This window comes from Athene cunicularia (assembly GCF_003259725.1).
Source record: "Athene cunicularia isolate RWA chromosome 8 unlocalized genomic scaffold, athCun1 chr8_part1, whole genome shotgun sequence".
In the NCBI taxonomy this organism is placed as follows: Eukaryota; Metazoa; Chordata; class Aves; order Strigiformes; family Strigidae; genus Athene; species Athene cunicularia.
The window spans coordinates 32279110-32296262 of record NW_020799109.1 but is presented as its reverse complement, the minus strand read 5'-3'; the positions used below and the strand labels follow the sequence as shown (position 1 = coordinate 32296262).

At 39.7% G+C, this 17153-nt stretch overlaps 1 protein-coding gene across 1 annotated transcript in view; it reads left to right on the top strand.

Moving 5' to 3' along the window:
* HMCN1 (hemicentin 1) overlaps positions 1–14594 on the top strand; it is a 209226-nt gene extending 194632 nt beyond the window's left edge. Inside the window, exons 99-107 of the mRNA XM_026854028.1 lie at positions 1665–1784; positions 2033–2167; positions 2619–2732; positions 3081–3206; positions 4026–4154; positions 8209–8559; positions 11276–11395; positions 11954–12080; positions 13167–14594. Coding sequence (XP_026709829.1) covers positions 1665–1784; positions 2033–2167; positions 2619–2732; positions 3081–3206; positions 4026–4154; positions 8209–8559; positions 11276–11395; positions 11954–12080; positions 13167–13533 — 1589 coding nt within the window. The 3' untranslated portion in view covers positions 13534–14594. The remainder of the gene's footprint in view (positions 1–1664; positions 1785–2032; positions 2168–2618; positions 2733–3080; positions 3207–4025; positions 4155–8208; positions 8560–11275; positions 11396–11953; positions 12081–13166) is intronic.
* Positions 14595–17153: the final 2559 nt, after the last annotated feature.

Genomic DNA, 17153 nt, shown 5'->3' with positions numbered 1-17153 from the left:
CTTGTAAGCCCCTTTTACATATTGAAAAGCCACAACAAAGTCTCCCCGGAGCCTTCTCTTCTCTGAGTTAAATAACCCCAACTCTCTCAGCCTTTCTCTGTAGCAGAGCTGTTCCAGTCCTCTGGCAATTTCCATGGCCTCCTCTGGACCAGCATTAAGAGGTCCATGTCTTGTGCTGGGGGACCCCAGAACTGGGTCCAGTACTCAACCACCAAAATCTACATCACCTTTATCTAGAGTTTCAAAGCATGCACTACCTACTTCAAAAAGTGTAGGTTACCATCGATAAAAGGGTCTGGATCCAAAGGCAGAGGGAGACTTCACTTCTGTATTCATCTAGAATATAAGTAGTGCCCAGACAGCTCTTCATCAGTACCTCAGATACAACTGGGGGACACTGAGCCACAGTATCTCCTGAGCCTGCAAAGTAATGAAGCATTTACCTGATCAGTGTGGAGGGAAGCACAAGGGTTGGCAACCTAGACAGCAGCCCACAAGTTCCTTCTTGGGGGTGGAGGTGAAGAGAAGGTTATGAGTGTTTTGGCTGTCTCCTCTAGATGACTGAGTCGCATTTGTTTTAGAGAACAATCATCGAATACACTTTTGTGGACTTATTTTATTGCCCCTTAAAAGCTTATAAATTAAGGAAATTATGCAAGAAACAACACTACACCATCCAACGGGTTTAAAACCAGGAAAACTGAAAATAAAGTTACTAAACCAATTTTCCACTTTGCAGTATCATGTGTAAAACAGTATGAGTTCTAAAACTTTAATATGGGACATGTAGTAATCTTTGCAGAGAGATCTAGGAAATCTTAACACTGAAACCCTCTGTTGTAAAGAGATTCTCTGGAAAAAATTGTATGAGATGTTCATTACTGCAGTAGTGACCCAGTCCTGCAGAGTTATGCAAGATTTCAGCAAGCTGTGTTACTGTAGGTTTGATAACTACAAATAACTGTGGAGAACACGCTGCTGAACTGTTTCTGTGAAGCTGCTCCAATCCAAGATCTAGTTTTGCCCTGCGGGCTCTGCCAAACATATGCCTCTGTTATGGATACTCTCAAATAAACAACCAACCACCAAAAATAAAAAAAATTATTATTAACACAATTAACTAGCTCTCCGTAAATTATAGGTTCAGATGTCTGTTAGAGGAAGACAGCACAGATTTCCAAGGTTTAACGGCAACCCACAACGCTTTACAAAGAGCTCTATAGGGTTTAATGGCAACCCCAAACGCTTTATCACTCACCTGACAAGTGAGGGCTCTCAACCTCGAGGACCTGCTCAGGGCAGTGTCCCGAGCCAAGGCCCCTTGAGGAGTTTCCTTGGGCAGCATCCCGACCCAGGGGGAGAGTCCTTGGCCACAGCTGCTGCTCCAGGGGACGAGCTCCCAATGGCTCCCCCAGGGGACTCCATCGATCCCCAGGACGAATCTGACCTGTGTCAATAGCGGCTCCCATTGGCCAAAGGCCCCAATTGCCATGAGGCCTTGAGAACAAGGGCAGCTCTGGGCTACTGCACTTCAGCAGCCAAGAAGCTCTGCTTTCACTGGGCAGATGCACCTGCCACAGCCTCTTATGAAGAGTTTGTTTGGTATAGTTTCTTGTAAATTCTTGTGAAGTCTCACTGGTTTTTAAAACATTTCCTTGTTCCAGATGAAGATGAATGTGCTGTGGGAAATCCTTGTTCCCATACCTGTCAGAACACCATGGGATCTTACTACTGTTCTTGTCCAAAAGGCCTCACTATCTCTGCAGATGGTAGAACATGTCAGGGTAAGATAGTATTGCTGTGGACAGGTTGGATACAAAAAGCCCCATGGCACTTAAACCACTAGGGGAATGTTCTGCTTGGGCTGGGACATTTTCTCGTTATACAAATATAATTTATTGGTGGTATGCTAGTTATTTCATACCTGAATATATCTAGTATCAAGTATTTCACAGTTGATCATGATCAAGACACGGCTTAATCTTCGTTTCATTCTGACATAGTGAGGTTTACAGCTTGTTTTTAATTATAGATATTGATGAGTGTGCACTGGGTGGACATACCTGCCATGCTGGCCAGGACTGTGAAAACATCATTGGCTCGTACCGCTGCGTGGTTAGGTGTGGGAACGGCTTTAGGAAGACAGCTGATGGATTTAGCTGCCAAGGTATGGAGAGGCCTTTGGGTTTTGGTGTTAGCTTTCATAAACTGAACATGCTGTCTTTCACTCAATTGAAAGTAACTTCTTAAGAGCTGCATCTCCACCTATATGATGTCTGTATATTTCCATTAAGGTTGTAGTTTGGGGGGGTTGTTTATCTTTTGTGGTCGTCGTTTTTTGTTGTTATTTTTTTTTTAAACCTTTTGCTTTTTCCATCTTTAGAAATTAATATAAAGTACTATCAGGGAATAACCTAACATTCTTGCTTTTGTGTCCCATGTGCATTTTTTTTTTACAAAGAAGTGAAAGAAGAAAACACTTCTGAACATACCTCAATAGTGTAATAACTAGAGCTCAAAGCAGAGTCCAGAATGGTGACTCAACCAAAACACTGTTCAGGTAAATGACGACAAGGCAATTCACAGCTGTGGTATCAAGGATTTGTATTGTTCAACAGATGTTAATGAGTGTCAAGAGTCCAATTCCTGCCATCAGCGTTGCTTCAATACTATAGGAAGTTTCCACTGTGGTTGTGATCCCGGATACCAGCTAAAGGGCAGAAAATGCATGGGTATGGATGAATTTTTGAATGTTCATTCCCTTTTCCAATGGATATAATTTAACATTTATTTGTTGCTGTATTTGGTATCAGAAGTCTTTATGAATAAAAATCCTACTATGGACGATATACTTAGTATGTATTTCTGAATTTGTAAAGCAGTACTAAAAACCAGAGGAAGTAGGAGTTGGGCTGACTGATAAATATGCATGAAATGCATTCAAATGCATCTACAGAGTATAATTACAGCTGGATTTTTCTGCTCTCCGGGAATTGAGCATAAGAAAGCAAGTTTATTTCCTTTCTTCTCTTTTTTTTTTTTTTTTTTTTTTTTTTTTTTTTTTTTTTTTTTTAAATAAGACATAAATGAGTGCAGGCAGAATGTGTGCAGGCCTGATCAAATTTGCAAAAACACACGTGGTGGCTATAAGTGCATTGATCTATGTCCCAATGGAATGACCAAAGCAGAAAATGGAACTTGTATTGGTGAGTAGAAGTGCTAATGTACTGTATAATGATAGTAAACACAGGGACAACAACGAATTTAAAAAAAAAATAAAAATGTTTGAGATAGTCCATTGCCAGTTATTAAGATTTGCATGTATTAAGGCATCAAGTTTTTTTTATTTATGGGAGCATGCTTATTTAATTTTATTGTAATTGAATAAAAGAATAAATGTATCCTTGCCACTTGTTTTCCATTGCTCTTAAGAAAGAACTATAATGTTTTCATTATCTTTTCTGCATTGTCACCTTGAATTCTACAAATTGGTCATTGACTGGAATGTTTTGCTCCATGTGTGAATGCTTTCTTAAAAGTTTTGTCTCAGAAGCTCTGAATCAAGATCACAGGTTCTTGCTGCTTTATCAGGGCTGCTTTTAAACATAACCAAAGTTATATATACTACCAAATCTTTTTTTCTAGTGTGATATGACAGGAAGATGCATTATGTCTCTTTGGAGAGTAGCTGATCACATTGAAACATCAGTGAAAAGTTTTGAAAATTAATGGAAAAAGCGTGTGTAAATGCAATATGGTTGAAAAATGTATCTGTGTCTGCTCAAAATCTGCTTTCTGATTATGAAATGCAGATTGTGATTTGTAACACAAACTGTTACAGAGCAGTGTCAGAGCAGTGCCTAATCGTGGCACCAGGTAAGGAGAGTGTACGTTCAGGGGCCAAAACTATCTAGAGGGCCAAATACAATGGTGGCTTAACTGCATTCCTTCTACATTAAGAAGTTCAAAGCTGTAAGAAGTTTCAAAGAAAATCTGACTCCTTCCCCTTGCCTTATTGCTTGCAGACATTGATGAATGCTGGGATGGAACCCACCAGTGCCGCTATAACCAGATTTGTGAGAACACACGAGGAAGTTACCGCTGTGTGTGTCCAAGAGGGTATCGGTCCCAGGGAGTTGGAAGACCTTGTGTGGGTAAGCTGTCCAGTCACAGTAGTACCTCATAATTTCTGCTGCTGCTCTTGGCTGGGCTTTCTGCTGTAACATATCCAACAATGCCTATTCCATTTGAAGACTATACTATATAGACAGATCTCCTCTGAAGTTCATAATTACCCATCTAAACAATTCTAAGCAGAGATTGTTCGAGGTCCATACTTTGAAAACAAAGCATACAAGGGACTCAGAGCACTGGTGGATGGATGTGGCAAGCTACCACTCCACAAGAGGCCTCATTTATAAAAATCAGGTCAGATTTGTTAGTTGATTAGACAGTGAAATGTGCCTGGCTATGTCCTGGACTGCATTGATTCACTCCTGAAAGCAGTCAAGCAGGAAACGATGGGGAGTGTTTGCAAACACACCTAAATGAAGTGTGTTGCAAGAGGCACGATGCACCTCAGCCTCAAACAGCAGGCGAACAGCACAAACACCCTTACCCACCTGATGGAACTGCCAAAGGTGTTCCCTGGATGGGCAGAGCGGACGGAGATGATATGCATTTATCTCTCAACACTCCCCTTTCTGGTTTGGGTGGATCACAGCAGGGAAGGGGGATTTCTGTCAGTCACAGGAATGCTGACCATGCAGTTACTCCCCTGTGCTATCTATGTAGAACCTTTTGGCATAAAAACACGTGGAGCTTTCTCCCACGCACACGTGCCTAGCACTGTGAGGATGCTCTCATAGCTCTAGCGTGGATAGCCAGAGAGTTTAATGTCTTGTAGCAGTGCGAGTGCATAAAACACTTCACCTAGCATTTAGTAGACCTCAGGATGGCACTAGGATCATTTTGATTCACCCTTTCTGTACTTACATAGAATAATTAAAATATGAAAGCTGATCCACCCTGGTAATAATGATATATGAGTGTTGGAATATGACACTTAAGTGAAGTTGATTTCAGTTGCTCCCACATATATCAGAGAAGCATTCCTCCATGATGACTTCTTCAGGATTTGCTTTCAGAAGTGATAAATAGCTGCTTTGGAGAACAAGATTTTTTTTTTTTTTTTCATTTTAAATAACCTAATATTTTGGACTACCAAAAGCCAGGAATGTGTTTTGTTTGTTTGAGGTTTAAGACATTCAGTTGCAGTAAGAAACTGTTTGGCTGTAGACCAAGACATTATTTCTACTAGCTGCCTCTCTACTGAAATCAAATCAATCCCAGACTCTGTAATATATATTAAACCCATTTAAATTTCTGAGAGTAATAAGCTAGATAAAGTCTAGTACTACAGATTTTCACAAACCACTAGCAGCTGCCCTAAAGCTGTCTTCTGACCAAAGAGCACTGAAAACTCCCTCTTAAAGTATGACCGTATGCACCTTTGAATTTTTATCTACTTAAAAATATATTTTACATATAGATGCATCAAAGATAATAGTTCACATGTGTTAATAAAATCCAATTTTTATTGTTAATGTTCCCAGTAAGCACAGGGAAGAGTTGAAAAGTGAGTAGGGCCCCAGACTGAAACAGAAGAATTGAACTTTGTTCCTACCTGTACCACTCTTACCCTGTGTAAAGTCCTTTGTGCCACAACTCCTTGACTGCTAGATGGGGATGAGATGCTCATTTGTCATCACAGCACCCATAGATACATGCATGCCTATTTAACTAAACTACAGTATTTCTCTGAACTGTGTTGGATCTCAACATGCCATATCATAGATGGAAGGGCATTATCAAAAGCTGTTACAAAGCAATTTTGCATGTAACACATGCAAGGCTATCTAAAATTTAAAATAAAATATTATTCTTCAAGTTAAAGAATGCATGAGAATTAAGCTATTTTAGTTTCAAAGTCATTTCACCTTGTTCTTGTAATAATTTAATATTCATAGTGCATAATCAATGAGATACTGTCCAGTATCTCCAGGGAGACTTAGGCTTACCTGTCAGTCGATGATCATTTCTCACAGGGATGGTTATAAATGCAGGTGACTTGCTGCATTCAGTTTTGCTTCTATTGCACAGGATGATCCTATGACAGGAATTGCTCAAATTTTCACCTGTTTTCTTTCATTATTTCTATGATAGTCTTATCTTGCTTATGCAAGGACGTTGCTTATTGTAAAGATGTTAGTGCACATACCTACTGTCTGTTTCATGCGGGTAAAGAATGTTAAACTCAGCAATTTGAAAGTAGTTGAGCCCTAAGAAAATAATGAGTTTCTGTATTCTTTTACGTGTATATGTGTAACATGTTTTTGTTTTAAAACACAATGAAGGAATATAAACTTAAATTTGTCTTAGTTGTTGTCATATTAAAAATGAAATTCTCTTGTTTATAAAACCTGACAATATTACCCTAATGATATTTCAACTAATATATAAAGTTTCAGTTATCTGTGAAATAATAATTGGGAAATACTGCAGTACTCTGCAGTAATGATCCCTGGATTTCCAACTCTCAAAACATGTAATTATTAATACAAAAAAAAAATTCTTTAAAATATATAAAGTATTACAAATGTAATAAAAATACAGTCTAATATTCTACATTTCTGAACAGTATTACTTTTTCAATACGGTTATCATACATTTGTGTCTCAGAGGGTTACAAATGATGCTCAGATTTCTATGTTCAGAGGAAACCAAAGTGAAGCTGTAATAATGCCAGCTTAATGGTATTTTTGAAATAATAATTTAAAGAATACACACTTTCCACTAATTAAATAATTAAACGTTTATTAAGTCAACTTTAAGATAATCTTTAAATTCTACTAAAGTACTTTATGCAACAGTTATAGATATGTTGTTGTGTATGCTAATATCAGGTTATTTATTTCTGTTCATCGTGGAGTTGCATATTCCTGTTTGGAATTAGCAGGTTTTTGTCTTTTTCTAGTAAAGAATTAATGTAAATTTGAAAAGGAATACCGTGTATGTCAAATTTTTAGCTGGGCCTGAAGTAACTTGTTGAAAATTTTAGAAAATTTCTTGCTGGTAGTGCCAGAGAGACTATGGGAGAAGGCCTGGTTCTGCAGTATCAAGAGCCCTCATACTTACTTTATTTTGCATGAAGGACACTCGTCATGTTATACCCTAAGCCCTTTACCATATTTTGTATGCTCACTACTCTGTTTTGATTTAAGGATGGATATTTACTGCTAAGGTTGCTCAAATTACTTTGGATTACAAGTTAAAGGGAAATAACTTTTTTTTTAAAAAAAAGCATGGGGGGGGATTATATGTTTTAATTGTACAAAAGTCAATTAATATTTACTATAAGGTCTCCACCCTTTCATAGTTGGAGTGACCAAGAACATGAAGGGTTAGAACATACCTGATCTCCTTCCCCTATAGCCCTGTGACACGTCCTTGAGACCTGTTTTTTTTTTTTCCTCTGACACAGAGTACAATAACCTTCTTAAGGTTCTGAGCTTCCCTCGGTGCCAGTTTGAATGAATTTCTATTGCTGTACTTCTCAAGAATGCTCTGCGTTAAGTATCCTCCTTTAAAGAAGGGCCTGACAGCTTTTCCCGCTCCTGGGGAGCACTCAAGAAAAAAAAAAAAAATACTGAAGTAGCAGTGAACAGTTTAGGCTGAAATAATGAGCAGCATGGGCCCTAAGGGCCACCAATTTCTCAGAGTGCTTTTTTTCTAGTAACCAGCAAGGACTGGAGTTGGCAGCTTTCAGGCTGTCACACAGCTCTGCTTCTTCAAAAGCCAGGGAACAGGCTTGGATCCCCCTTTTATAGCCACAGCCTCCCTCAGTCATGCTGGAGACCAGAATTCCAGCAGAGTTCGTGTCCTGCGTGGAGGAGTCATATCCCCAGTAACCTTGCAGGAAGAATAAAGGTATATATAGGTATATAGGTACAGGATAGACTAACCTGCCTACTTGGCATTGTGTTGTCCATATTTTACTGTCTTCAAGATTTCACTTTTGTGTCTTCAGTTTGTTCCACAGACTGAGATAAAGTATATATGTATATATATACATATAGTTATGTGTTGTTTGTTTGTTTTTTCTCCTTTCCACATGATTTGTTGCTCTGGATCATGTCTCATGAGCAGACATTAATGAATGTGAACAAGTGCCTAAATCCTGTGCATTTCAATGCACCAACACCCCCGGCAGCTTCAAGTGTGTCTGTCCAGCTGGACAACATTTATTAGGTGATGGGAAATCTTGCGCTGGATTGCAGAGATTGCCAAATTATGGTGCCTATTACAATAGCTATAACTATGCTCAGTTCTCCCCTGTGAGAGACAACTATCAACCTCAAGAATATTACAGGCACTCCTCAAATCTCTACAGCTCCTTCTCAGAGTATAGAAACAGCAGAATACCTTTCTCCAGGACTAGAAGGAACATTAGAGAAACTTGTCCTGAAGGCTATGAGGCAAGAAATGACAGATGTGTAGGTAAATGTCAGTCATATCTGTGCAATTCTCTTGTTGTGGTCCTTATTCTTAGGTTACTGTTTCATATATACCAGGGGCTGATGTTTTTGTGGTGCTGTGGGTTTTTTTCATATTCCCCTGATAAATATTCAAGTGTTCTGCATGTTCTTGTCTCCTGAGCATGTTGTAGCAAAAATGTTTTCAAACCTGCTCCTTGTAACCTCTTGTTGTAATTGTGCTGCTTATTGTGTGTTTGCAAATTATTTCCCTCTGTTGTTCCATTTCTTCTGATTATTGGAGCTCACCTTTGTGAATTTTCTCACACTTCAAAAAACACCAGTAGACCTAGTCTAGTCCTGGGGATGTTGCCTTATGCCAGACTCCCACTGATGGTAGTAGTAATCTGGTTCAAAAAGGTTTTGAATAAAGATTTTAGAATTGAGCACACTAGATCCGGTGCCAGCACTCTTAGAGGACCATTTGTCACTGCCATATGGGCAAAATAAGCAGAAACTTTTAAATTATCTGTAGTTATGACAGATAGTGGATTGTAATGTAATTCACTGAGTGTGGAGAGACTGATTATAAACAAATAGGGGATTTGTCATAAGTTGTGACAATGACATTTCTTTTCCGTGATGAGGAGAGCAGGGTAGTTACGGTAAACTGGCAATCTCTGCCCCAATTTCATTTTTTTAAGAGGTGCAAAGCCTCAGAGCACATTCTAAGACCAACAGGAAACCAAGGGATTTGGCATCTCTATCAGGCACTTAGCTCACTTCCTCCTTACTCAGTGAGCTTTTCTGAGGTTTTTCAGTGAAATGCTGCTGTTTTCACAGGTATTGAAAATTTAATTCAGCTCCTTGTGGAAGTCAAAATGAACAGCAGCCTGTATTGTTCATTGACTGGTCAGTACTAAATGTGAAGAAATTAAGTTAAAAAATCAACCAACCAAAAACCCCAACAAACTATTGCTCAAAAGCTAGAAATGCCAGGTTCTCTTCCTGCAGCAGTAGTTCGTGTCAGTGGATCTAAACCCTCTGTAACTGCTGGTCTAGAGCCAGAAAAGGGGCACTCAGGCCCAGCCTGCCCCGAGCACAATCCTCGCCCTGCCCTGGACATGCTAACGGGCCTGGACTGAGCCAGGGCTCGCCTTGACTTGCAGGAGAGGACACCAGACCTGGTGCTTTACACAAAGGACAGATGGAGATATAAAACATCAGTTGATATTTTGAAATATGCTTCTCTTAAGACAGATTTTGTCCACTTAACTCACATTTTGAGTATCTTAAGAAAAAAATAATTATTCAGTTAAGTTATTTTGTTATAATACTACTGACTTCAGGTCCAAGGGTACTGCAGTCTAGGCCTTGCTACAGCTTGTCCCAGTGTATTTAAGATAGTTTGTGGTGTGTTGGCTCTGTGCCTGAACCTAGCATATATGCCAGGGATGCTTCATAGCAGGCACAGTGTACTTCCAGGGGTACAGGGGTCTGCAGCTAGGTTCTAGCAACCAGAAATAATGTTACAATTATCTAGCAATATATAATGTTGAAAAATACAAATATACTTTTATTAATAAAAATTATAGATAGGCAGACATCAACCCTTGTATGATTACTGAAAAGTCTTCATAATGTAAATATACATGCAATTTGTTATGGGTATAGCAGTTTAATTGAAAGACCTAGGAATATAGCTATCACTGATGAAAGGGTTTAGCTAAAATCTATGATCTTCACCCCAGCTCCCAGTCTGAATTAGTTAATATTCTTGTACTTCCATTTCATTGGAATAAACATAAATTTTAAAATTACTGTTTAATATGAAAAATACACCCAAGTGATGCTTTTTTAAAAGAAAGTTCTTTCAACAGACAACCACCAGGATTTGATATCAAAATATCATAAATTTCTAGACATGTGTTTCTCTTCTGTGTTTGCATTTTTATCTAATGCAATCCCTGTAAATTGGACAAAGAGAGAGGAAGCAAATACCTTCCACTGTTTTAATCATGCAAGTCTTAACTCTTGTATGAGACTAACTTGAGTAGGGAGGGTCTCTATTACTGTCCCGAATTAGACAAATGTTTCAAAAGAAATTACAATTATATGTGGTCTGTGTCTAAATCACACTAGTCTGCTTTGAAAATTTTACACAAAGTGGTCTGGTACTTCTATATTTGAAAGGGAGATTAAAAAAAAATAAGAACGTTTATTGATAGTCTTCCCAGATACTGAGCTTAATTCATACCCATGGCACGAGGAAGATCAGGTTGGAAAGGAACAGCTTTGCCTGAGGAGGGATTAACTGTAATAACAACTCCCCCACTGTCAAGGCTTCCTCTGATGGGATAACTGATCTGGACATTTCCTAAAACCTTATTACCAGGCAGCTCAGCTTGCTTTGTGGGGCAAGACTGTATAACCTTGTCAATGTATCTAGATTGCACGTCCCCCTTTCTACCCAGAACTCTGTAGCAGGACTGGTCTTTCAGCTAGAATACATATTATGGTTGCTTTCAAAAAAAGCTGACTTAATTATTTAAAAGTTATAAAGGTAAGGTGTGAAAGGACTTGCTAGTCTTAGACATTCAACCACATCAGTAAACAAAATCCAGACAACTTCCTCCAGCTCTGTCCATACACTTGTATATAAATAGAACAGAAAATACTACAGTTCAATACCAGGTTCAAATAATTCTGATGTATATGTGTTCATGTTTCCTTTTCCACAGATATTGATGAATGCAAAACCAGAGATACCTGTCAGCATGAATGCAGAAACACCCTGGGAAGTTACCAGTGTACTTGTCCATCTGGTTATCACCTTATGGCCAACAGCAAAACCTGTCAAGGTACAGAGATCCCCCTGAGTGTTCAGAAATAGGTTTGTCAAGTTTCAGAAGTTTTTATATTTCACATTTTAATGTTTCTTAAAACACCAGCAAATTAGATAACTGCAACTTCTTGTTCTCTGTTTCCGCATGTGACCTTATATTACACATTTAACTCCAGGCAAGTAGATGGCAGCTCTAGGGCCAAACCCAACATAATCCTTAACCCACCTCTGTTAAAAAATGATAATCAGATTTTCTAATCCACAAAAAAAGAAAAGAAATTGTCCTAATTAGCCTCTATTGATAAGACAACTATTGTTTTTGTTGGATCGTGGCTGTAGGACAGCTCTTGCACAATATGCCATCCTGTGCAGTAATAAAATGCCAACAATAATAAATACATATTATTGGCACTAGTGGCTCCAGTGTCTTATAAGCAAGACAGGATTCTGAAGGATTTCACTCTGTGTAGAGATAAAAGAGCCTTTGCAGTCTGCACAGCCTTTACCCAGTTAGTCTTTTAAGCCTTAAGTTCTTCTACCAGTAACTTACTACTTGTATGTTTTTTACATTCAGATATTGATGAGTGCCTCGAACAGAATGTTAATTGTGGATCAAATCAGATGTGTTTTAACATGAGAGGAAGCTACCAGTGCATAGACACTCCTTGTCCACCAAACTATCAGCGAGAGCCTCTGTCTGGGTATGTCTTATTTTCAGCCCCTTTTCACCCACCCCAAGCTCAGATCCTTAACCTGTATTCATTAAAGAAACTTTGACTGATACCAGTAAAGATCATCCTAGCAAAAGGTAAAGCATTGACTTCTGAGATGATCATTGTTTCTTGAGCAGCAGCATTCCATGTTTCCCCTGCAGCAGAACCAGTAAATAGTGGGTGCAGGTGATCTGGGTGGCACTCAGCATCCATGCAGCATTTTACTATTAGTTCAAGAGGAAATAACACTGAATGTTCTTTACTAAACAAAGCCCAGCAGGCAGCACGCTGCAGTTCTTTCTGCTGATCCAGTGTCCTTCTTTTGTCACTTGTGGGGCTGCCTTTGCATCTAAGTTTTCTGACTGACTTCTGTAATGGCCTAACCTGCCATCAGTTTTAAAGCATTTAATATACTTTTTTCAGTCATGAAAATAATGTGACAGTTCATGGTAAGTTTTGTTGGTTTTAAATTACTCTATTTCCCTGTTCTGGGAAAAACATTCATTTCTTTTAATATGCTCAAAGAAATAGCTTGTTTCATAGTCAGAAAACATGTTTTGGATCCAACTGACCTGCAATGACATTTAAGTTGAAATGGGTAATGAAGAGGTTCTTTGACCTCTGTTAGCATTGACAAGCAGAGCTAGCAAAGATCTCCTATTTTGATTTTTGATTAATAGAAGTAAAATTTACTTCTGAATTCCTAGTTTTTTTATTTTATGCTCTTAATACACAGACACTTCAAATGGTACATTTTAAACCAACCTTTCCAACCCTAATGTTTAAGAGCAAGGTCACTAAAACCGTTGAATTCAATGACAAATATTATATCCAGTATCTTTGTTACCTCTTGGTACTGAGATGATCCTGGTGAGGGAAAATAAGACGTTAAACTAGACTGCAGCTTTAAAGAAGCAATGGGTAAAGAGTGCATGAGCATTCTGTCTTCACAGAGCTGCTTTAATCTGTGAACTGCAACAGCGTAAATGAAAAGAATTTCTCCTTTCAGACATATTGCAGTACATAATGATATCATGCCTTCTCCCGGGGATAAAGTGCTCTGCTTATTCCTAGGTTCTGTCTCAAAAACTGCCCAGCCAATGACTTGGAGTGTGATCCCAGTACCTACGCCTTGGAATACAAACTCCTTTCGCTCCCCTTCGGCATAGCTGCTGGTCAGGATTTAATCCGGCTGGTTGCCTATACTCATGACGAGGTCATGCACCCAAGGACAACTTTCTTGATGGCAGACGAGGACCCAGCAGTCCCATTTGCTCTGAGGGATGAGAATTTGAAAGGAGTCGTGTTCACCACCCGTCCGCTGCGAGAGCCAAAGACTTACCGCATGGGGGTCAGAGCCTTATCCTACAGCATCGATGGAAATATTGAGTATCGGACAACTTTCATTGTTTATATAGCTGTGTCAGCCTATCCCTATTAAACACCCAAACTACTTTACAGTAATCGCAGTATTTTAACCACATTCATAAATGCCAGTGGGTGTTACCACTTCCAGACTGACTCTGCTGCCTGCCAAACGGTTGTGAACCGTGTCACTTGAAAGTGGTGCTATGCTCTTTTCTTTTTCCCTCCTTCCCTGAGGCTGCGCATTCAGTACCAGTATTCCAATTCAAGAGGAAAATCCATGGCTTTGAGGACCTGTTACCACTAGCTTTATTTATTACACTGGAGCAGTCATTTTCCACAGTTTGTTCTGAAAACCAGCAGAAAAATTGAAGTATGAGCTGAAGTATGTGGTCAAAGCAGTAAGCAAGAAGCAGCCTCTGTTGAAAGTAACTAAAGAAAAGCCTAACCTGAAGAAAAAAAGAAGCATAATTTCAAGGGGTCTACACATTTTAAAGGTTGCAAAGTGTTTTACAATTTTATATCTCTTAGATTTTTTTCTTATCAAATACCTGATAGAATTAGGGCTGTAATATACATTATGTCATGTGCTCAAAACCAGTAAATACCTCTGTATCTAATGATTGCAAATGCTGAAACAAATTATATTAAAGTTTGTTTTCAGCTAAAGAGTCTGCAGTAGAATTTGGAACTGGTACATTTGATTTTCATGCAAGTTTAAAGTTGTCACTATTTCTTGGAAGAAAAAACAACATGGCTACTTCTACTTTATACAGCAGGTATTTTATAACTTTTTGGTTTTTACTCTGACATTCTGGTATAGCCATTTATTTAGCTCAAAAACATATCCATTTCAGTACTCCCAGTGCAGTCAGTTAAAATGTTTTGTGGTTTTTTTTTTTTTTTCAAATGGAACATATTTCTCCAAAGATTATGTAAGTTGGTTCAATAATGTCAATACACTGTACACAAGTAACTTTGCCAAGATGTATTCTATTTTTATGAAAGTGTATATATGTTTTTTCCTATATGTATTTTCTATGCAGTATCTCAAGAGTGTTTTACAGTTAAGTTTGCATAAAATGACAATGTCAATACATTGATAATAATCACAATAAAGGTTCCCATTGCCTTTGAGATTGCTGCACGTTTTATAATTGAAGAAAATTTCTTTCCCATTCATAAAGTGGTCGACTTCAGTGCCAACAGAGAAAGGAGAAGGTAAAGTGTCCAGCAAACCAGGGAGCAGCGTGCGCAGCTGCAGCCAAGTCTCCTGTTCATTGCTCTACTGGCTTCCCCACATCCTTCGGGTTTTCAAAAAGAAGTCAGGAAAACTGGTGTACTTACTGTAAGAGCTCTTAGTTTATTCAGAGCCTACTGACTAGGAGACATCTAATTTCCTCAGAGGAAATGAATTTTGCCAAGATTTAATTTTTTGTTGCATATAAAGGCAGTTTTTCATAAATTACTCATTGCCAAACATGAAATAAGTCACTATAATTCCAGTGCATATATTAAAAAATAAAATAAATTAAAATAAAATAAGGGCATTAAGATTAGACCCCACTGGAAATTACCAGTGTTCACTGAAAGTTTTGCCATTTTCAAAGTGAGAAAGAGACATCAGCAGAGTCCCTCCTGTTGAGCACTCCACAGGGCATGAACTGTAGACTGACGTTTGTATTTCATGATTGGGATGCAAGGAGTGGATCAAGAATAACTTGTTCTGCTCATTTCAATCAAAGTACATTTCTAGAGATGGGATCAACTTGCTCCACAATGGTATTTTTACTCCATATTTTGATATTATCAATCATCTCTAGTGGAAGCCCCTGCAGTTTTTCCCCTGACCTGGCTCTTCATTCAGTTTGCATCGCAACAAGTGAGATAGTCCTGCAAAACAAGGATGACTTAAAATCATTTTACTCTTTATACAAATTTATAGAAGGGACAGACTTCAAACAAAACAGTTTTGTTGCTTGGAAGCCTGACTTAAAAAATAAAAGCAGTTTAGGAAGAAAAAGAAGATAAATTTCATGACAAAGACATGAGGGAAGGAGAAATGAGAGTAAGCTATAGTAAGTACAGGTAGTTACCTCTATTTCTTTTAAGGATGAGAATCACATATTGTGAATATAATGAAAATTATATCTGTGAGGGAATTTAACTCCACTGTGAGACAGGAAATAAAAATTCTATTATGATGTTTCATGGTAGAAAAAAAAAGCCCAAGCAGTGTCAGAGTTAAAATGCTTTAAGGTGAATCTACTCCTCCTTTTAGGGTTAGTGTGGCAGGTGCATCCGCCCAATGAAAGCAGAGCTTCTTGGCTACTGAAGTGTAGCAGCTTTGGGCTGCCCTTGTTCTCAGGGCTCCGTGGCAACTGGGGCCTTTGGCCAATGGGAGCCGCTATTGACACAGGTCAGATTCGTCCTGGGGATCGATGGAGTCCCCTGGGGGAGCCATTTGGAGCTCGTCTCCTGGAGCAGCAGCTGCGGCCGAGGACTCTCCCCCTGGGTCGGGATGCTGCCCAAGGAAACTCCTCGAGGGGCCTTGGCTCGGGACACTGCCCTGAGCAGGTCCTCGAGGTTGAGAGCCCTCACTTGTCAGGTGAGTGATAAAGCGTTTGGGGTTGCCGTTAAACCCTAGGAAGTCATTTTGTTCTCCTCTCACAGACATTTGAACCTGTAATTTATGGAGAGCTAGTTAATTATGTTAATTTTTTTATTTTTAGTGGACTATGTGAGAGCCTTCGTAACAACAGCCCAACTGACATACCTATTAAGGTGCAAGCAGAGCCGCCCCTGGCCCCTCTAATCTCTGAGGACCGGCTAGAACGCAAGAGGATTTATCTTGTACCAAATTTATTCTCACCCTAAATGCAACACCACTCTTTTTGTGAACATTTTTTTCCTCTCGTCCACTCTGAACCTCCCCTGTTGCAGTTTAAAGCCATTCCCTCTTGTTCTGTTACTTTGTGAGAAGAGACCAGCACCAACCTCTCTACAATGTCCTTTCAGGGAGCTGTAGAGAGTGATGAGGTCTCCCCTCAGCCTTCTCCTCCTCAAACTAAACAGTCCCAGCTCATTCAATCGCTCCTCATAGGATCTGTTTCCCAGGCCCTTCCCCAGCTTTGTTGCCCTCCTCTGCACTCGCTCCAGCCCCTCGAGATCTCTCTCGTATTGACGTGCCCAAAACTGGACACAACACTCCAGGTGTGGCCTCACCAGTGCAGAGTACAGGGGGACTATCACCTCCCTACTTGTGCTGGTCACTCTATTGCCAATACAAGCCAGGATGCCGCTGGCTTTCTTGGCCACCTGGGCACACTGCTGGCTCCTGTTCAGCCGCCTGTCAATGAGAACCCCCAGATCCTTCTCCTCCAGACAGCTCCAGCCACACCTCCCCAAGCCTGTAGCTGTGCAGAGGGTTGTTGTGGCCCAAGTGCAGGACCTGGCACTTGGCCTTGTTGAAGCCCATCCCGTTGACGTTGGCCCACTGACCCAATCTATGCAAGTCTCTCTGCAGTGCCTCCCTATCCTCATGCAGGATTAGGCTGTTCCTAATGCACACGTGCTCTCCCACCCAGAAAACACCTTCCCCAGGCTGCAGGCGCAGCTTGGCTGCAGCTGGGCTTTCCTTGTGAGCACAGGGCTGCTGAAGTCAAACTCCCTTTAACAGCTGCAGCTGACTGAGAA